The sequence below is a fragment of the Lepidochelys kempii genome, chromosome 3 (genome assembly GCF_965140285.1).
Source record: "Lepidochelys kempii isolate rLepKem1 chromosome 3, rLepKem1.hap1, whole genome shotgun sequence".
NCBI classification, from domain to species: domain Eukaryota; kingdom Metazoa; phylum Chordata; order Testudines; family Cheloniidae; genus Lepidochelys; species Lepidochelys kempii.
In genome coordinates, this window is record NC_136382.1 from 82,366,902 (window position 1) to 82,389,812 (window position 22,911).

Below are 22,911 nucleotides of genomic sequence, written 5' to 3' on the forward strand. Positions count from 1 at the left end.
GCCTCTTTAGCAATGAGCATAATATAGCCAGGAAAAAAAAAAAAAGAGGTACTGCCCCTAATAATGAAGAACATGAAAGAATAAAGAATGTAGTTAGACACCACACATAAAAGAGCAGTATCAGTCTGATGTAAAATAAGAAAAGTAAAACACTTAATGGAAGCTAGAGGACTGAGTAAACAGGAAAGCTTAGTGAGATAAAAAGGTTGCCTCTGTCATTTTACTCCCCACTCGTTACTTTTCTCTCACACCCCACATCCACTGTTTGTTCTTGTTTATCTGTCTCCTCCTCCACATCTGCTTCTTTCATTGTTTTCCTATAGGGCTGCTCAGTTTGTGGTAACAGCAGAAAGAAACTAACTTATGTCTCAAATGCTGAAGAAACAGCACAGAACAGAGTCATGGAGTGCTTTAGAGATCAGGATTTTAGTCACTTTCATTCTACAGTTACTGCTACTATTAAGTGCATAAAGGAAAAAAATTAACAAAAAGCAGAGGTGGATTTCAAACCGGTTGAGGGAATGAAGCGAATGAAAGAGTTCAGGAGAGGGAGCAAGCAAAACTTGCAACATTATTTTCATTGTGTGCCTAGTAATAAACTACAAAAGAAACCCATATCACTTTCTAGAGTGTGCCAAGTGCATAATGTCTGAATTTCTGGGGCTACTCCCATTAATTGATCCCCACCCATGATTTGTCTCATACAGACTTCTTCAGAACTTTTAAGGTGTTGAAGCACTTATTATTTATTATTTTATTTAGATTTCCAAAAATGCTAAAAAGGGCACACCTATCCATATGTTTTAGATGCTCTTGATGGAATTTAAAAAAATATCCTAAATTCCGATTTATCTTCGCTAGCATTGGTAGTATGGGGCTGCTATATAAGACCTGAGTTTCAATCCTGCTTTAATAGCTGTTGAATAGTCAAAAATTAGGTCGTTTGAATAAACCATTTTCCTTCTGAACCAATGTTAAAGCAAGGTGAATTTCTTGTTTCGATTTGGCTCCCATGCTGAAAGTGTTACAAACTGTCATTTTTATAGTATTTTGGACACTACCAGCAATAAGCCCAAGAATGCCTATTGAAATTAATAATGTATTATAAAGTATCTCCTATATGGTGGTTTTCATCTGCTTTATATTATTCAAAATGAAACAAAGAACAAAGAGAAAAGCTAAACAAAATGAGAAAGCCTAAACAAATACTCCATTTCACTTCAGAATAGTTTTCACTCTTTTTTAATTAAAAAAGAGACATGTTTCTACAAAATATTTAGCTTTTGATGAAACAGTATTTTCCAACAGAAAACTGTTATATCAATTTTTTTAAACCACTTTTAATTTTAAGGGTCTATATTTTTCTTTCTTAAAGCATAAAAAGTGCGTGGAATTTGCCAAACTTACAATAAAGAAACCTCAAAATTTAAAGGAGGTGCAAAACAAAGTACATAATTTTTTGGTTTTGTCAGCTTCACTCTTCTCGCTGCTGGCAACTGATATCACGCCCAATGAGAAAATGTTTATTAAATGATTAGGTCATACATTTGTCCCCACCACAACTTATTTCACTTCATTATACGCACTGAGCTGTCTTACAGGGGTAATCTGAGGATAAATTAACTGTTTACAAAATACTTTGATAATGGAAACTACTATATAGAATGTTGTGTTACAGTAGAATCAAGTAGATTAAAATCAAGCTTCCCCTATTCAAACTTCCTCTTCTATTGTCTTCATCTTATCCAAATTGCCATTACAAATATGTTACCCCAAGCAATTTGGATAATCTGGATGACACTATATTAAATAAATTACTATTAAAATGCATAAAACTGGTGTTTGATCACTGGTTCAAATAATTGTAACTCAAAAAAGTCACTATTTTACTCTCTTTGGTGACCTTTTATCTAAGTGAAACTTTAGGTTTTCAAAGCACAGCTAAAAAAACTTAAAATACTAAAATATCAGAGAGAACACATAAGGGAAAAATACATACACTTATCATATGGTAGCTTTAAAATCCTCTTGCTTTTCCATAGATTGTAATGCGGCATTCACTCACAGCGATGGAAATTCAAAATTCACATCTGAGCATTTGACTCTTCACATCTTTGTGCATCTCCCTAAAAAAGTTTAGTCCATAATTTTAAAATGTCAGTGACACGGTTTCAAAACCAAAATTCTTCACTCATTAAAAGGTCACCTAACATACTTGTCTTCATTTAGAAATATTTACATGACAAGCACAAAGTTTTAAAATCTTTTTCATATACTTTTTCAGGACTTGGATAACTTCATGACTATTTATGAATAATATCTTTCCTACCCTAAATATCCTTGAATTGGTAACTTGATAGCTGGAAGGAGTTGAGAGGACTTTCCAAACTTTTCATTTCTAGCCTGCAAACATCATGAGAAATTTCAATCCCAAAGATATTTGAGAAAGTTATCCTGTTAAAAAGAAATCTGCAAGAAATGCGCTATTGTATCTTGAACTGCAGCCTTGCTACTTAAAGATTAAAATTTCTCCTTGATGCAGACATTTAATACCAAATTACATTTACAAAAGAGAGTAAGATTGAAAAAAAGTGGTGATACACTACAGTTTTCCATTCACAACTCACATTTCAACCACTTGTAACACCAAAAGATTTCATTCATGGTGGATTGCACAATTGTCATAATATAATTGTCCCTCTTTCTAGCATACTTTGATCATAACTAACACAGTTAACAAAACTAAAATTTAACTATGAAAACCTAATTATGATAAATAACCTATTGAGAGGAACAGGAGCAATTCATACTTCAGTTATTTTCCAAGGTGTGCCTGTTTTCTTAGAGACAGAGTGAAATGTTGAAGCCAACAACAAAACTCTATTGGACTTCAATGACCCAGTATTTAATTTAATTTTTTAAATATGAAAGCTTAGGTTCTGGAGCACATGGGTCAGTCAGTCACTGGAAAGAGTCGTTTATGAAGCTACAACAAAATGATCTCCTTTTAATAATGGGGGAAACTCAATTTTTTCTCCCCCATACTGGAGAAATAAAATCGTAAGCACTGAAAAGTCAAAACTGATATGAACTACTGCAGTCTTTTTCCATACTTATGCATGGGAAATAGTTGTGATCTCTTGGAAACCAGCGTGTGGTAACTACTGATAAATGCAACTTTAAGTATAGTATCACAAACAGTGTAAATTTGTCTTCACTCAAACCTTATAGTGCTCAGAAAGAATTAATTTTAGGCTCTGATCCTGCAAATACCTAAACACATGAGTAAGTGTTTACAGGATCAGGGCCTTAGTTTGTACCCACATAGGGAGAGAGAGATATTATGGATATTTAAAAAAAACTAGACCCAATACTCAAGTCTGCTCTGTAAATTGTGGGCAAATTTCATCCTTGTTACAGCTAATTCTCTATGTATTTCAACAGTACTAATCAAGGTCATGTGCTGTAGTCTATAGCACAATTAAAATAAATTTAAAGTAGACTCATACAAATATCTTAACAATAGCATCTGTAAAAGTTACTTTGATTTAAATAAGCACTCAGTCTTGCTAAATTTACTTTAAACTTTTAAGCCTGCACTTTAGACCAATGTTAACTTCTTTAATGTTTGTTGTGTTTAAATAATTCTTACATGTTATTTCGGAAAGTATCTGAGACAATATTCACAAAAGCATTCTTTTGTCTTTTTATTATCAGTCCTCTTATTCAGTTTGTATATTCATTGACATGGGCTGTTTTACACCAAATGCTGTTTTTTGTGGGATACATTTTTTTTATGACTCAGGATCAATTTTTAGCTTTAGCAGGTGTCTATAAATGAGAGCGTTGTCAAACAGATATACACTTGCACAACTTGAGGTTTATTTTCCTAATTATGAAAATGACAGGCCTGCAGAATGAAAATTATTCTCATTGCTGTCACACCAAAATATATGCACAAAAGGAAGTTAAGACTTTACTGGCATACAGTCTATAAAACACCGCAGTGAGTAGTGATCAAGTGTATTTACCAACTAATGGGTTTTTGGCAGCTAGAGTGAAATACACTGTCTAGGTCTTAGTGGACAGGCATCAACATTACAACTGGCATCCTGGTTGAGAGTCTCAAGCAAGTCGCTGAAGATTAAATAGCTATTGAGAATGAACTTTTTTCAAACGTCCTCAGAGGTGGTGGTCTCTGCAGAATCATAGAAGATCAGGGTTGGAAGAGACCTCAGGAGGTCATCTAGTCCAAGCTCCTCCTCAAACCCCAACTAAATCATCCCAGTCATGGCTTTGTCAAGCTGGGCCTTAAAAACCTCCAAGGATGGAGATTCCACCACCTCCCTAGGTAACCTATTCCAGTGCTTCACCACCATTGTAGTGAAACAGTGTTTCCTAATATCCAACCTAGACCTCCACAACTGCAACTTGATACCACTGGTTCTTGTTCTGTCTTCTGCCACCACTGAGAACAGCTGAGCTCCATCCTCTTTGGAACCCCCCTTCAGGCAGTTGAAGGCTGCTATCAAATTCCCCCTCACTCTTCTCTTCTGCAGACTAAATAACCCCAGTTCCCTCAGCCTCTCCTCGTAAGTCATGTGCCCCAGCCCCCTAATCATTTTCGTTGTCCTCCGCTGGACTCTCTCCAATTTGTCCAATCCTTTCTGTAATGGGGGGCCCAAAACTGGACACAATACTCCAGATGTGGCCCCATCAGTGCCGAATAAAGGGAAATAATCACTTCCCTCGATCTGCTGGCAATGCTCCTACTAATGCAGCCAAATATGCCTTTAGCCCGCTTGGCAACAAGGGCACACTGTTGACTCATATCCAGCTTCTGTCCACGGTAATCCCCAGGTCCTTTTATGCAGAACTGCCACTTAGCCAGTCAGTCCCCAGCCTGTAGCAGTACATGGAATTCTTCTTGTTGAATGTCATCAGATTTATTTTGGCCCAATCCTCCAATTTGTCTAGGTCTCTCTGGACCCTATCCCTACCCTCCAGCATGTCTACCTCTCCCCCCAGCTTAGTGTCAGCCACAAACTTGCTGAGGGTGCAATCCATCTCATCATTCAGATCATTAATGAAAATGGTGAACAAAACTGGCCTCAGAACAGACCCCTGGAGCACTCCGCTTGATACCGGCTGCCAACTAGACACTGAGTCGTTGATCACTACCCGTTGAGCCCGATGATCTAGCCAGTTATCTCGTCACAGAAGGCAATCATAGAACAGGATTGAAGTACAATGCATGTATGAAGCAGTGCCCAGTACTGTTTCATATGTTTTCCCTGTTCTATGGATACATTACTGACTAAATCGGCACCACTGCAATCAATGCAGCAGTGATGATTTAGCGGGTCTGGTGAAGACACGCTACGTCAATGGGAGATTGCAATGTCCGTACTCCACCTCCCCAAGAGTTGGAAGCTATGTCTAGAGGAAAGCATGTCCTGTCGATATTGTGCAGTGTAGACATTGCTGTAAGTCGACTTCAGTTACGTAACTGAACTAGCGTAACTTAGATTGACTTACAGCATTAGTGTAGACCAGTGCTCAAGTTTCCAGGGGTGTCAATGGAAATGACACTTTTCACGAGGTCTAAGAATTCATTTTGTAAATAGACTACATTCATCATGTAGAACAGAAATACTACTTTTGATTTTGACTAGTTTAGAGTGAGTTTGTTTTCTCAAGTTATATCATTTCAAACTTTAGAGTAACACAAATTAGACCTCAATACATTTTCTGTTCATATCAGATTTGACAATATTCATACACAAATAGAGTAAAAATAAAACTATTCTGAAACTTAGAAACACTCCTGTGATTAAACTCAGATAAAACAAGCACCTCATTTCATTCTTGTGTTTTGTTTAGATGTGTCTTTTGTTTAGATATGTAACTTCACCAGTTCTATATGTAAATAAGACAATTAAACCACATTTGCTATACTTGTAAATGTATTTCTCCCTTTGTCACCACATAACACAAACCTTTTTAGTGCCATTATACTTATTATTTTTACTGAAAAATAAAGAGACTCAAACTTTATTTTATTTTTTAATAAACTGTAAGGTTGAAATAGTTAAAATAAAAAGAAACAATATATCAAAGCCAAGCATTACATTTTTGTCTCTGTTCCATACCAGGTTTTAGAGGCTTGACTTACTACTGAGTAAGGGCCTTGAGAAGAGACCCATATATTTAAAATGCTGGTGTCATAAACAGAGCATGTGTAAAGACTGGCAATGGCTTAATACCATTTATTTTTAAACAGACGAAACAGTCTTCATAGCTCATTTAATGCGCAGCCTCCCTTGAAGTTTATTTTGCCTCATTAACAGAAAAATTATATTATACCAGTGCCTACAAGCCTTCCTTTTATACTAATGCTCTACAAAATATTTGCTCTCCCTTTTGGCAATACTTTGAATTTCTCCAGGATATTTAGACACCTTCACTTGAGAAAATTTGGAAGAAATCAGTCAAAATATTGTGGAGAAAACTCCAAACATAAATGGAAACTAGAATCCTTCAACAAAATCGTCCAGCCATAAATGAACTATATATCCATTCTGAATAAAACATAGGTCAACATATTTTTTCAGTTTTTTAATCCCTACAAATCCACAGATTAAGAATATAGCTATTTCACTATTCCTTGACTTTCCTTAATTATATTTCCTCATTTAAGTACACTGTTAAAAAAATCCTGTTTGTTTCTATTTTACTCTTGGTCATACTGACTTTTTCCTTTAGGGTTTTATGGTTTTTCTGTCCTCATCTTCACTTCAGGTCAATGTTGTTTCTCTCCTGTCTTTGTGTATGAGTTTGGTTTTTTTACTCAAATACAGGTAAGTGCTCCTAAAAAGAGGACTGGGAGGAAGTGGGGGCAGAGAGCAGTATGAGCTATAAGGACAAGTCAAAATTTGCAAGTCAAAATTTCAGTAGTAACTGCAAATGTTCTCTCTTTTTATGAAAACATTTACATCACAATATGCTTATGACATACCCTTGTCTGCAGCAAGAATAAGCAGACAGAGTAATACGGCTCATGACAAGATGAATGCTATATAAAATAAAAAAGGTACGATCGTTGTAGCAACTGCAATGATGTAATGTAATAAAAATTTACAAAAATTGAAGCATGAGTTCCATTAACCGATAAATATATTTGGTAAATTAAGCAAAATCTATTGCAAAGAGCTTATAAAATTTTGATACTTCACGTGCTGATTGCCATGGGACTACATTAGGAAACTGAACTCACAATGAGACCTAGCTCAGAAAAGGCTCAATTTTCCAATATTCAAAATTGATCAAAAACAGTACATCTGTGTATCATATTATGATTTAACCAACTTCTAACCTATGGGAATAAATAGAATGGTATGATAATCTGCAACATTCTTTTACACTTTTACTGATTAAAGAAAAAATTCTCTCAGAAAAAAAATTTAAATTATCAGAAGAATGCCACAACAGATCCTGAGCAAATTATCCTACACCATTACTATTCCACTGAAAACTAGTTTGAATGATAAACATACACCAGGGTATATTCAGTGACAAACTGCATATAAATCAAAAATGCTTGCAGCTAAATTGTGTATGTTCTTAAATGACAAAATATGCTCAGAGGTTTTGTTTAAAAATTTCTCACTGCTGGTTATCAAAGTTAAATACAGTTTTCATACCAATTGACATACTGTAAACATATGAAATTCCTATTAAGGAAAGATGGGTTTACTGTAACTTGATCTTTTACAAAAAGTTACTAGAAGTTATTCATAACATAATTTCACTTGGTAGCTAATTTTCTAGAAAATTAAACCAATGTTTCCACTCTAAACAAAGCTGAAATATTGTCATGTTAGGAAAACCCCTTTTTTATTTGTTAATCAGAAATACAAATCAAGTGGCACATATTTCCATTTGCTCTTCAGGCTAATAGTTTCAGCTTCATTATATTTTACAAGAAAACAGCAGACTTTCAATGGTCCTGTAAAGTCTTTCATGTCACAACTGAGGTTTAATGATGGCAGTGGAGAAAAGCAGTGGTGATGCAAACTAAGACCAGCCCAATTGTCCTTATCTAGTGATGAGATCTTTTTTCCTGTTTGGCTTGCAGCAGTGAGGTTTTTCTGGTCAGGTTGCCTCCACCAAGCCTGACATAAGTAAAAGGTTGACATGCCCTGGTAAATCCAGCCTGAGGATAATCCTTATATCTGATACAGTTGATTCTTCAATCTGTAGGTTGGGGAATAATACTAATGTGAAGAAAATTATCAGGATAGCTCATATGTTCACTTAGCCACTGTATTGGTGTCTCAAGCATCGGCTCAATTCCATGAACCATCACTTGATTCTTCTTTTCTCCATCTAATGCAAAGAAAAATAAAGACCACTGATCAATAATTCACAGTTCAAAACAGCTTTAAGTTTAATTTACTGTATGCTGAAAGTCATTGCAGCGATAAAGGGATGAATGCCTTGCTACTACACATTTATCTGAATGAAGAGCAGGAAATATTGACATGGAGAAAGATGAAACTGCAGTTTGCATCATCTAAAACAGAAACTGAGTTAAAATGAATTCTGAGAAATTCTGTTACAGTGAAACAATGAAAGTGTCCATTACTTACAGTTTTCTCCTACAGTAATGATTTGTTCTTAATAAAATTATAAAGACACCTCCACCATCCCCAACTACAGAAATCATACTTAAAAATCTGCTCAAATGACAAGTCTTGCTTTAGTTAAGAAAAGTATAGCTCTCAAAACAAAAGAGAATGAACACTCAAGCACAATAAGTCACTATATCTATTTCAAATAACTAAAATATTGCTGGAGTACAACTGTTTTAATAAGAATTACTAAATTTAAAAGACTATGGTAGCATTATTGAGAGTTACTCAGAAAGTTAACTGCATTAGTCCAATTTCTCACTTAGTTTCATCTATTGGAATAACTATGATAGCAAGTGATTTCTAGTTCAAGAGGGATACAATCAAGAATATTTCAATTCCTTTTACTTATTCTTGTCCTGAAGGATGAAAAAGCTCTGATCCTTAAATTTAAAGGATAGGAACCAGCTAAAACCGTGACCTGATGGCCACATGCTGAGCCAAAACTAGCTTTAAAAAAGCTTGACAGATTATTTGAGTCTTGAAATGAGAAGCAAGGTAATTTGAGATCTGCTTCAAAAGATGGTTAAAGAAAAGAAACCAGTGAACTGTAATGTTTAGATGCCACACTCAGACATCCTTATACTATAGGAATCTACCATAGAGAAATCTGCACTCAGTGTGCACAAATGTCACTGCCTTCCCTATACCATCAGTTACAAACCTCCCATTTTCCCCACAGAATTGGTTACACAAAATTTATGTAAAATAGCAGAATCTAGGAAATGAAAGCAAACTTGCTGGCTCTGTCACACTGAGGGCTGGTTACAACATGGTTCCCAATACATAGCATAGATAGGTTTCAGAGTAGCAGCCGTGTTAGTCTGTATTCGCAAAAAGAAAAGGAGTACTTGTGGCACCTTAGAGACTAACAAATTTATTTGAGCATAAGCTTTCGTGAGCTCACAAAAGCTTATGCTCAAATAAATTTGTTAGTCTCTAAGGTGCCACAAGTACTCCTTTTCTTATAGCATAGATAGGAACTTAACTGTGTTTTGTAACCAGGATAAAGCCTTGACAACCCTCTCATAACATGTTCTGACAGCTGGTTTGCGTGGATATCTCTGTCCTCACTACAGTTCAAATCATGCTAGCAACAGCTATGCTTGAACATGATTGTTGCTAGTATGAAATTGGTTTCACAAGCTACTAGACAGAGATTCTTGCCCAAAATACTGCATTATAGATTACCTACAGGGTATTATATATCCCATTTTGGTTAAAATAGTTCAGTGTTTAAAAAAATAAAACCCTTGTCCACATACAAAGAAACCATCCCGCAAAATCCTGATTAAACACATCACTTATTAGTTTGGTTTAACCTTAGGCCTTGGTTCTACAATGTATATGTCTGCAAGTAGTCCCACTCAATTAAATGGAACTACTTATTTGCATAAATGTTTGCAGGTTTGGGGCCTTATTGTGGACAGGGCATAAAATGGGTGTGCTGCCATTTTAAAATAAGATACGATAATTCAGACTAACAGACGATTTTGCTGGGTTTGAAACGTTATCTGTCAAGCTGTCATCAATATACAGGGCCAATGGTACAAAAGAAATTATAGCTTGCACTAACCATGTGTTTACAATGGGAAGGCGGGATGCTTTTAATATGGTTAAAATAGACACTTCTTACCAAATATTGCAGTATTTTTTACAGCTTTCAAAATGAAGCTTCATTATAATACCCTTTTGGCTAGCTACCTTGCTGAAGAAATTATTTTATAGCAAAATTTTTTATTTTTAGGAAACAACTCCACCTTATTCTATATTAGATGTTATATATCCAAGGAGTTTTATCTGGAGAGGCTATTACTTCTGGACTTTGATGCACTGGTACACTGTGACCGACCCACGTAGTTTGAGGAGCAAATGCATTTGGTTTGAGTGAAAAATGAATAATGGGAGCATGAAATTTCATTCCACAGACTAGTAACCTATATTGTTCCAAGATATTTGGTCATATTTCACTGTCATCAAAATAAATCATACAATTTAAATATTGCAGGACTCACTGCTACAGTGTTTTTATTACAAGAATGTTCAGTTGAATATTCAAAGGGGACCTTTAATACTAGTGTTATTTTAAATATACTTTATACTTAAGGTCAATCATTGTTTATAAGATTAAGTTCTCTTTCCCCTTTTTTCAAGCAAACATAAATAAGGGCTACCATTCCATGTTTTCCTCTACTTAAACAAATTATAACAGAATTTGTAATGCTCAAATTTAAAAAAAGAGTAACATGTTTTCACTGCAGCATCGAGAAGAAGTAGGATAGTGAGGAAAATGGTTTTGACAGGTTTTCAATAGTAAAAGGGAAATGCCAGAAAATATGGGCAAAGCAAACTGATTTTTCATATACGTTCTCTATGATACAGTGCAAATATCTTCAAGTATTTAATATATTGACAAAATGCCTCCACAACTAGATATCTCCAAAATAATAATTAATAACTACAACATCTATTTACATAGCTGTCATAATTATTATAATACAATACAATAATATATACATTATTATTTTTGCATGTGTTTGATTCTTGTGAGGATGAAATTGTAGATTAATGTGACTGGATTGAGCCAAGAAAAATTAGGGCAGGTAAACAGACACACAGCTCTACCTCTTGGCTCAGATCTGCTAAAACTAATTCATAATACACATTCTCCTGCCTTCAATGCTATAATAAATAAAGATTAAAAAAAAGAAACAATTTAAGGATGTTCCACAAACTAAGAAAAGCTAGAAAATTCAAATTTAAGATTGATATAATCATCTTCAAATCACTCCATTGAAAACTTTTAAAAAAAACACAAGATAAATTGATATAACTTGTGTGAATTATTCATTCTAAGACCTAATTCAGTTTCCTTAATCAGTTTATTACAAATTAATATTAAAATAATTAAAATTTTTAAAATAAACTTTCATGCAAGAATATGAACTATGGAGGAAAATGGAAAGCATATTACAAAATAGGTATTAGAAACTTAGCAATAAATGTTTCATGAAAAAATATTCACTGTGTTTGTACACAGAAAATATTCTGCCTGAGATCATAACATTTTACAGTGTTATTGGGACAGCAGGCAAAGACTTATTTCAGGCAGAGCTGTCAACGCAATTCTCCCTCTCTTCCTCCCTCAAACATCAGTAAAGCAGCAACACGCAAGTAATGGGCATTAATTGGACACACCAGTCAGTCAATACTTCAGAAGTCAATATGTGCAATCAGACAGTTAAATTAGGACTGACATGGCTTATCTGAACCCACCTATTGTAAACCACCATTGGCTAATGACACTACAGCTGCTATTTATAAGCTAGATCACCCTTAATGAATGAACTATTTTCAATTTCTTATTGTCAGACATCACAGTCCAAAAAACCAGAGATGAATAGAGAGAGCACTTAAATCATAGCTACACCAAAAATTCTCTTTTAAGGGAAAACTCTAGTAATTTTAAACACTTAGATAAGTAAATTGTTTAATATTATTACAGGCAACATTGTTAGGGGGTCCTTAACTATAGCAGTTTACATTATAAGCCTTTATTTTCAATGGCTTATAACTTTATCAAACTAATCATTCAGACAGAAATTTTCCATGCTTGGTCTCTGCCTCAGGCTGAATTTTTTTCCCCAACGCTTTTTGAGACTGTGGTTAAGGAAAATACGTAGTTTTGTAAATGTTACAACATTTTTCTAATAATTTATTTGAAGATCTTTAGTACCTCCATAGTTTTGAATAGGGACTTAAAATTAGCAGGGTGGTTTGTCCTTGGATCAGGAAAGTCTTTTACTGTCCCTATGAAAATCAACAAATCTAGATCTGGCTGAGACACAAACCTCTAACCATCTCTTTGTTAGAGACTTGCTGTTCAGAACATTATATTTGCAGCAAGCATACTACCAAGCCACATCCTTCTCTCTAAGGGTATGTCTATACGACACATGAAGTTGTGACTGTAGCATGGATAGACAAACCTGGACAGCTTTAGTTTAGATAGAAAGGGTAACAACAGTAGTGTAGCCGCGGTGACATGGGCTTCAGCATTGGCTGGCAGCCAAAATACAAACCTAGTAGAAACCCTGGGTACACAATCTGGTTGCTAACCTATGCTGAAGTCCATGCTGTCACATCTGTACTACTATTGTTACAATTTCACTTGCAGTGTAGACATATTCTAAAGGCTTTGGAAAACAGGCAAAACAGCAGCTGCAAAATACCCTTTTGGCCTATGGGAAAGTGAGTTGGGCTAGGAGCCAGAAGACGACCATGAGTTCTAGTCTCTGCTTTTCTACTGACTACTATTCATATGTTTGGATCCTTCACAGTCCTCACTACTGAAGAAAGCTTCATATTCCTATCTTACAAGGTAGGCCTGGCACTATCTCTCCTCCTTCCTGACCACGTCTTACAGATGGTATAGCATACAAATAAATTACATCAGAGACTATTAAGTTTACACAGTCAAGCACTGTACAATAGGAAATGCCAGGATTAAAGCTTCTCATGTAACTTTAATTCAGCCACCTTATGTGTACGTATATACAGTAGAATGAAGTAATCACATACTATTTATCCTACTGGACCGCTGTCCTATTTAGTGCGCAGGATGAACAGTTAATCAGACCGAAGACTGAAATGGATAGAAAGGTGAATCCATTAACCCTGAGAGAACAATACTTAGATCCCAAGAAAGGGGACAGATCTCTGATTGGGAGGTGTATCTTCATAAGGCCCTTTAGGAAGCCGGCTACTGTAGGTGTGTAAATATGGAATACCCCTGAACTGGAGAGCGCAAAACAGAGATGACTGCTATGTGAGCCCTCAGGAAGCTCACTGACCGTCCAGAGTTCTTTGAAGTATTAAGTATGTCTGATATCTGTGCCAGGGATGGAGATAATTGGTGCTGTTGCACCCAAACCGTAAATCTCTTCCATTTAACAGCATAAGTATTCCTCTCAGAGCCTTTTCTACTGTGAATTAGGATGTTTTGTACGTCAGATGAACAGATTTCCTCCACAGAAGTCAGCCAGCAAGCACCCATAAAATGAGATGCAGGAAATGTGGATTCAGATGGAGGATTTGATATGACATCTGGTAGGAGAAGCAACTATACTGGAGGTTGGATGGAGAGATTCTTCACTACTTGGACCTAAATTGTCCCAGCCACACTGGAGCTACCATGATAATTCTGGCTGAGACCTGCCTGAACTTTCTGAAAATGATTGAGATTAATGGACCTGGAAGATGAAAGTACATCAGGCCTGGGGACCATGTTATCATAATGGCATTGGATAGGGATACCTGACTCTGTCCCACTCTGGAGCAGAATTTTCAACACTTCTTGTTTTCTCTGGCAGCAAAGAGGTGTTTGGATGGATGACACCACTTCAGAAACACATCTTATATTTTGTCGTCATTTATCGGCCACTCATGGTCGCTTACAAACTATCTGCTGAGGTGATCTACTAGCATATTCTTTGCATGTGGTACTGCTCTCAGGGTAATCTTCTGGTGGATACAAAAGTTCCACAGACTTGCAGCATTCTGGCAGAGTGGACATTGCTATCCCTGGCTTATTGATATAAACCTGGCTGTAGGGTTGTCTTTCACAATATGACTTGTCAGTCATTTTATGGCTCTTAGCTCCAAGACATTTATATGAAGTCCTGCTCCCACATACCTTGTGTTTTAGAGTTGTTTACATGGGCTATCCATCCTAGTGTGGAGGCATCCGTTACCACAGTCTTTGATGGTAATGAAGGGGGAAAGGGCATCCCTTCGCAGACCTTCTACAAATGTAATGACAAGCCTTCTGGTGGAATGTGTACTAATATATCTAGGTAATATCTGCTTGGCTAATATATAGCCTTCAGCCATACTTTCATGCAAGTAAGGTAAGGTCTGGCATGCTGCGTTGTGTATATGCAGAAGGCCATACGGCCTAGCAGCTGGAAACAAGTTTTCACTGATGTTCTGGGGTGAGTTTCTAGGTGGATGAATAGGTCTAGTATGGCTTGAAATCTTTCCTGTGGTAGATAAAGCCACTGCTGATGTGGAGTCCAGCACAGCTCTTATAAACTCTGTCCTTTTGATGGAGTCACTACTGGACTTTTCTCTGTTTACTTTCAGGACTAGGCAGGCAAAATGATGCAGAGTCCTTTGACCAGAGTCAAATGTTCCAGGAATGAGACACTGATCCAAATATGGGAACAAGTGGCCTCCTTGTTTCCCGAGGTAAGCTGCCACTACCACTAGGCATTTCCTAATTTCCCATTGTGCTGTCGATAAGCCAAATGGTAGCACCCTGTACTGATAGTGGGAACTGCCCACCTGAAACCTCAAATACCTCCTCTGGGTAGGGTAAACTGCTGTATGAAAGCATCCTGGAGTTTGAGAGCTGTACACCTTAAGTTTGGATCTATGGTTGGAATTATTGAGGCCATAGTCACCATCCTGAACTTGAAGGGTGTTCATTCATCTCTAATCCACTGTAGGGCACCAGCAGTCTTTTTGTGAATCAAAGTAATGAGAATCAAATCCTTTTCCTGTGTTCTTGAGGAACTTTATCCACAGCTTTGAGATTTAGAAGTGATTGAACCTACTGATGAAGGATGCTCTCGGGAGACAAGGATCCAGAAAAGGGATGGGGAAGGCTGGTGGGAGGGGGTCTCAAACTAAATGGAATAGCCTACCTCCTGATTTACAGGACCCAGTGGTTCACAGTGATCGTACTCCAGAACCCACTGAAATTAAAAATAATTCCCAAATTGAGGGGATATAACTAGAAGATTCAAACTAATTTGCATGCCATTCCCAATCAAGAAATCAAATCTGTTGCCTTGATGGTGATGAAGACTAATAAAGCTCCCTTGTGAGGTGGAGAAGGGGACCTAGCCCTGGACTGGGAAGCAAACATTGGTCTTCTGGTATGGTACATCCCCCACAGAGCTCAAAAAGACCAAGGATATGGATAGGTGTAAGGTGAAGGTGACCAAAGGGGAGGATATCAGGGAGTAGAATCCCCCTGAGCTTCTTTTCCCAAGTCCAAAAAAAACCCCACCTCAGCTTTTGACTCACTTTCTGTTTGAAATAAATCCCCCTAAGTCTCAGAGGAAGAGAGTAGCAAAAGGCACAAAAAGGGTCCCCTTAACACTGATTAGTCCCTCAGGACCAGTTCCCTCAGCACCCCTTAAATCAACTGGTACCAACCTCTGGGCACTGAGGTCCCCAGTACTGATATCCCTGGTACCATCTACTCTGGTATCAACGCCATCTACTCACCTATCCTTAGCAATAAAAAATTTGGGACTAAAATCCTATATGGTGTTGAAATACCTATTGTGTCTCTTCAGTACTGGATTCCCCATTATTAGGAATGATCAAACTGCCTCCTCCAGCATCAGCGGTACTGACCAAAGCACAGTCTAATGGAGATTCCAACACACCAGCTGACAGCTCCTCCTCTTGGGGAGGACTACTCATTTACCTCCTCAGGCTCTAAGGGAAGTAGGAAGGCTTGTAAGGGTGCTTTAACTTTTTCTTTATTCCTTATGTGTTTAATAAAATGTTTTTAGTAGTGCTTGCTACCATGGGAGTTAACCACCTATAATAATGCAAAACCCAAACCAAACTGAACTGTTTAAAGTTTACGAAGTTAAATAAGTGTTTTAGAACTCCTTATACCTGATTGGGCCCAAGACACCACCCCCACCAATACAACAGTCAGCCACACAACTTCATGCACATACCATTATAAAAAATAATTTTAAAAAGTTTTCACAACAATCTTTTCTTGTATCCCTTCTCTCACAAGTATGGAATTTCTCCCCTAACCATATGCTGCCTTAGCTATTAGTCCTGGATCACTGACAGAATTAGAAGTCCAGCAGTTTGTAAAACATCAGGACCAGAAATGGAAGCTTTATACCCTAGATACTCAGGAATCTCCCCCAAATCATTACAGTGGGAAAAAAGCACTTGTTTCTAGATTGAATAGAACATACCTTAACACATCTTTAACTACAACATCATTCTTGCCAAAAAATGTTTACATTTTTTAGAGGTCTCTTTAGAGGTTTCATAAATTTATAAATAATTTCCCTTCCCCTCCGAATCCTGTATAGCTGACCTCATGGATCTAGGTCAGCCTGAATACACAGCTAGTGAATACCACAGATTCATTTCTTTAACTAAAATATTTTTTAAAAACAATTTTTGTATAAATGCTGGTATAGATAGAACAAATGCTGAGATGACATGGTAAGGTTTTATTTGCACTAGTTTGCAAGGACATATATAGCTTCATCATTTTCAACAATATGGGTTATCCCAAACAAACTCAAAGCAATAAAACCTCCCACACCATCACATATTCTTTATGAATATGTATACAAAAACACACATGCCTCCCCTACACACACATTCTCTCTCTCTCCCACACACACACAAATATTTCACGCTCACTTCAAGAATGTGGACTTCATTTTTAATCCCAATTATTTTTTTGCTTAATATTTGTTAAACCACCACGTTTAAAATCTTGCAATCATGCTTTAATTCTAATGTGTGTATTTTTTGATGTACTTTTCAGCTAATCAAGTAACGATGCCCATTTGTAAGATGGAAAACTGGATGGATTACTTGAATTGCCAGCTAAGTGAAAATATAGCAAATGGTAACAGGCTTACTTATTTTCATCAAAGCAGAATAACTGGCTAGTTTATCATCAAGGGTTAATAAACTCCTCAGAGTAGGACATTCAGAAGTAATTATAGTAATAGGTTAAAAACATTTGCCTGCAAGGTGATGGGAAATTTATACAGAGCAAAAGCCTAATGATTACCATGTCATGTTTGTACCTTTTCATATTTAACTGAAGGAAAAAATAAGCTGATTTGCCATTTTTGCTACATTATATTACACATAATACTGTTCTACATTCTTTAACAAGTTCTTAAGTTGACAAGCAAAATAGAACAGCAAATGGAGATGAGCTATTCAATTAACCTGAGAGAGTCTGGTGAGTTTTGTTCCGTGTCTGACAAATTCTTTAACCTTTGTAAAAATCCAGCTAATTGAATCCATAGATGAGAAAACCACAGGCTGAAGTCTGTACTGCATACATCATGCTGAAAGATTTCTGCCTCAGCCATGGCGGTAATAGTCAGTGAGGTCAGGTCAAAGAGGGTTAAACTAAGTCAGGATATAGCCAAAGGAATACATCAAACACGGATTTTAAAAGGGCAATTAATCTTAGACAGAAATGCTTCCTGGGGAATGAGATCTCAATCTTAAGAGCACACTACATGATGTAGCAGTAAAAATGTACATATACAAGCTTAGAGAGCTTTCATCCTGTGATCACAAACAGAAGGGGAGTGCTGTTTATCAGAGAAATACAAACCCTTTCTAAAATACTTACATTAACTTCTTCCGGGCCTGAACTTATTGGGAAATAAATGCCTTAATAAATACATAATATAGTTTGCACACACACATCAAGTATCAATTTCTGTATATGGACTGCAAGTATTTTTGCACTGCTACTGCCTGAAAATGTTTATTGTACTCTGCAATAGCTAAAATGTTCCAGTTATTCCAGAGAATTTAAGGAAGGGTTGGTGCAGAGGTATAAGGTAGCTGCATTACAGATCAGTGGTAGCTGCTCCATAGTTAAGATCCAAATGAGTTTTCATTATAAGCCTCACTTTGGTCCTTACACTCCTTTTAAATCTCCCAAAAAATCAGCTTCAAAGTAGATACCAGACTTGAACTGAAATCAGATAAATGGTTCATGACTGATACCCTAAAAATAAAGCTGTTCACTTAAAGCATTCAAACAGCAATGTTTTTGCCACTTTGTAGCAAAAAACAGGAAGAAAAATACCAATAAGTGATAAAACTTAGTTCGCTGAACTCTTGTAACAGGCATTTATGTATGCAAAAGGCAACAGGATTACAAAGCAAATCTGAAAAGTTAATATTTTTAATTAGTAATGTTAGGACTCATTAGCTCTGGGAAGCTTAATAATATCAAATGACTGCTTGAGACTTTAGCTTTGATGTAAAGAGAAGTGTCTCGCCTTTTTTCACAGAAATAGACTTCAGAATGCAAGCCAGTCATGGAAGAGGCCTGTTAAGGGAAGAAGGAGAATATTTCCACAAAAATGAAGTTAAATAGATAAACTATTAGTAAACTGAGACACTTAAGATGGTGGTGGTGGTGATGATGAGAGTTAGAAGATTCTGCTACATCCTAGCTTTAGAACAGAGTGAGAGACAATAAAAGCTATATTTAGTGGATTAATCTATTAAACGGTATTGATGAGGCTGTTACCTGCTCTTCCCACCATTTCCCCTGAGCTCCTCTTACCAGGACTCCCCCTTCTTTTGTTGATTTCTTAGCATAAGGGGCTCACTTCCTATGACGTTTAGGGGGTCTGCAGGATATGCAGATGTAGAAGGGGAGCAGTGGGAAAAGGAAAAAGAGGAGAAATGCAAAAAGGGAGCATGAGGGTCAACATCAAGGGGTGCATTGCACTCTATAGACACATTAAAGCGCCAGTCAGATTCCCTCACCAAAACTGTGTTGAGGCCACAATTCCGATGTCATGCTCTAAGCTTTGACATCTTTTCTGGAGGCCCTACCCCCTGCAAGCCTTATAGGATTATTGCCTTCTCCCAAAAACATCAACAGGTTCATTGGGGAATCCCTCACAATCACCTCTCCCCAATTGTCAGTCTGTGAGGCCCAATACAGGGTTTTCAAACTTTTCATGGTAGTGACACCTCATTCAAAGTAAAAAAATTAGAATCATAGAATATCAGAGTTCGAAGGGACCTCCGGAGGTCATCTAGTCCAACCCCCAGCCCAGAGCAGGACCAATCCCCAACTAAATCATCCCAGCCAGGGCTTTGTCAAGCCTGACCTTAAAAACTTCTAAGGAAGGGGATTCCACCACCTCCCTAGGTAACGCATTCCAGTGTTTCACCACCCTCCTAGTGAAAAAGTTTTTCCTAATAGCCAACCTAAATCTCCCCCACTGCAACTTGAGACCATTACTCCCTGTCCTGTCATCTGCTATCACTGAGAATAGTCTAGATCCATCCTCTTTGGATCCACCTTTCAGGTAGTTAAAAGCAGCTATCAAATCCCCCCTCATTCCTCTCTTCCGTAGACTAAACAATCCCAGCTCCCTCAGCCTCTCCTCATAACTCATGTGTTCCAGTCCCCTAATCATTTTTGTTGCCCTTCGCTGGACTCTCTCCAATTTATCCACATCCTTCTTGTAGTGTGGAGCCCAAAACCGGACACAGTAGTCCAGATGAGGCCTCACCAACGTCGAATAGAGGGGAACGATCACTTCCCTCGATCTGCTGGCAATGCCCCTACTTATAAACCCCAAAATGCCATTGGCCTTCTTGGCAACAAGGGCACACTGTTGACTCATATCCAGCTTCTCGTCCACTGTCACCCCTCGGTTCTTCTCTGCAGAACTGCTGCGAGCCATTCGGTCCCTAGTCTATATTGGTGCATTGGATTCTTCTGTCCTAAGTGCAGGACTCTGCACTTGTCCTTGTTGAACCTCATCAGATTTCTTTTGGCCCAATCCTCTAATTTGTCTAGGTCCCTCTGTATCCTATCCCTACCCTCCAGCGTATCTACCACTCCTCCCAGTTTAGTGTCATCCGCAAACTTGCTGAGGGTGCAATCCACACCATCCTCCAGATCATTAATGAAGATATTGAACAAAACCAGCCCCAGGATCGACCCTTGGGGCACTCCGCTAGATACCGGCTGCCAACTAGACGTGGATCCATTGATCACTACCCGTTGAGCCCGACAATCTAGCCAACTTTCTACCCACCTTGTAGTGCATCCATCCAGCCCATACTTCTTTAACTTGCTGACAAGAATACTGTGGGAGACAGTGTCAAAAACTTTGCTAAAGTCGAGGAATAACACGTCCACTGCTTTCCCTTCATCCACAGAACTAGTTATCTCATCATAGAAGGCAATTAGGTTAGTCAGGCATGACTTTCCCTTGGTGAATCCATGCTGACTGTTCCTGATCACTTTCCTCTCCTCTAAGTGCTTCAGAATTGATTCCTTGAGGACATGCTCCATGATTTTTCCGGGGACTGAGGTGAGGCTGACTGGCCTGTAGTTTCCAGGATGCTCCTTCTTCCCTTTTTTAAAGATTGGCACTACATTAGCCTTTTTCCAGTCGTTCGGGACTTCCCTGGATCACCATGAGTTTTCAAAGATCATGGCCAATGGCTCTGAAATCACATCCGCCAATTCCTTTAGCACTCTCGGATGCAACGCATCCGGCCCCATGGATTTGTGCACGTCCAGTTTTTCTAAATAGTCCCGAACCACTTCTTCCTTCACAGAGGGCTGGCCACCTCCTCCCCATGCTGTGCTGCCCAGTGCAGTAGTCTGGGAGCTGACCTTGTTTGTGAAGACAGAGGCAAAAAAAGCATTGAGTACATTACCTTTTTCCACATCCTCTCTCACTAGGTTGCCTCCATCATCCAGTAAGGGGCCCACACTTTCCTTGGCTTTCTTCTTGTTGCCAACATACCTGAAGAAACCCTTCTTGTTACTCTTAACATCCCTCGCTAGCTGCAACTCCAGGTGTGATTTAGCCTTCCTGATTTAATTCCTACATGCCCGAGCAATATTTATATACTCATCCCTGGGCATTTGTCCAATCTTCCACTTCTTGTAAGCCTCTTTTTTGTGTTTAAGATCAGCAAGGATTTCACCGTTAAGCCAAGCTGGTTGCCTGCCATATTTGCTATTCTTTCTACACATCGGGATGGTTTGTCTCTGTAACCACAATAAGGATTCTTTAAAATACAGCCAGCTTTCCTGGACTCCTTTCCCCCTCATGTTATTCTCCCAGGGGATCCTGCCCATCAGTTCCCAGAGGGAGTCAAAGTCTGCTTTTCTGAAGTCCAGGGTCCATATTCTGCTGCTCTCCTTTGTCAACCCCCTTTATATTTTGTATTTTCATAGCAAATATATCAGTGATGCTAAACCTACATAATATATTTATGTGTTTTGAGAGATTGACAGAGAATATTTAGTCGTGACAGGAAAGGGTGTGCAGGGAGTGGGAGAGATTTTCTTTGCTTTACATTGCCATCCAATTTTCAACACCTCACAACCACCCTGATTGACTTTCATGACTCTGTTGAAGGTCACAAACCACCAGTTGAGAAACATTTGCCTAACAGATAGGACACTAAGCTAGAACTCAGGAGACCTGGGTTCTATTTCAAGCTCTGCCTACCTGCTGTGTAACCTCTGAGAGGCCACATCTGTGCTTCCATTTCCCTCCCTCCTCTGTCTATCTTGCCTATTTTAACTGTAAGCTATTTAGGACAAGGATTGCATGTCTGTACAGTGCCTAGCACAAAAACAGTCCCGATCTTGGTTGGGGCTTCCAAAAACTATTATCATAGACTAATAATTAGTGCTTGTCAGAAAAACCTCTGAAACAGGTTTGTCGGAATTTCTAAAAATCAAAATTTTCCGCCAAGACAGTCTGATTTCGACAAAGTTCCTTTGGAAACCAGGATGTCCAGGCTCTGCGGCTCCTGGCTAGTCACCAGGCAGATTCCCACAAAGTGAAGGCTCCATCCCCTTTTCACAGAGAATTCCAAAGTTTTAGATTTTTATTCCAGTTTGGAATGAAACTAAACTAGGAAATAGCCAAATCTTCTGTGAAATGGAATATACATCTTCACCCAGCTCTAATAATATGAGGCTTGGCAGATCTTGCTGTGTCTGAAGAATCATGGGCCCTCTAACAAGCTTAAACAGAATAGGCTCGAGACTGACAATAAGAAAACATATTGGCTGGCTGACCATACAATTTAGTTCAGGGTCGAACCAGTTTCCTAAGAACTTTCAAGGAGGTGCTCTGAGGCTCCCTGTCCTAAGCTTCTCATCTCTCCATTTCCCCATTGTCTTGTGCACAAGCACATATCTTTGAAATACTCCTAAATTCCATAGAAAGGGAAACAGTGCTCTTGCTGACCTTAGCAAAACTGCTGGGTGAAAGAGGAAAAGTCAGGAAGGGGACTGGGGTTCACAGAAGGGAAGAACTCCCCAGTAATGTTTGTCATCCTCATAAGCCTTACCCTCACTGGTAACTCACCATTCACTACATTTTAATGAGTTTTTGTAGTC

The 22,911-nt window shown here is 38.1% G+C and overlaps 1 protein-coding gene across 6 annotated transcripts in view; it reads right to left on the bottom strand.

Annotated features, from left to right (window-relative positions):
• Positions 1–6,053: 6,053 nt before the first annotated feature.
• ATG5 (autophagy related 5) overlaps positions 6,054–22,911 on the bottom strand; it is a 122,957-nt gene continuing 106,099 nt past the window's right edge. For 4 of the 6 annotated variants that reach the window (XM_073336909.2, XM_073336908.2, XM_073336910.2 and 1 more), the window contains one exon: positions 8,280–8,388. In XM_073336909.2, coding sequence (XP_073193010.1) covers positions 8,365–8,388 — 24 coding nt within the window. In that variant the 3' untranslated portion in view covers positions 8,280–8,364. Of the gene's footprint in view, positions 8,389–22,911 lie in introns of all 6 variants that reach the window. The other 2 variants (XM_073336911.1, XM_073336913.2) reach the window with 2 other exon arrangements.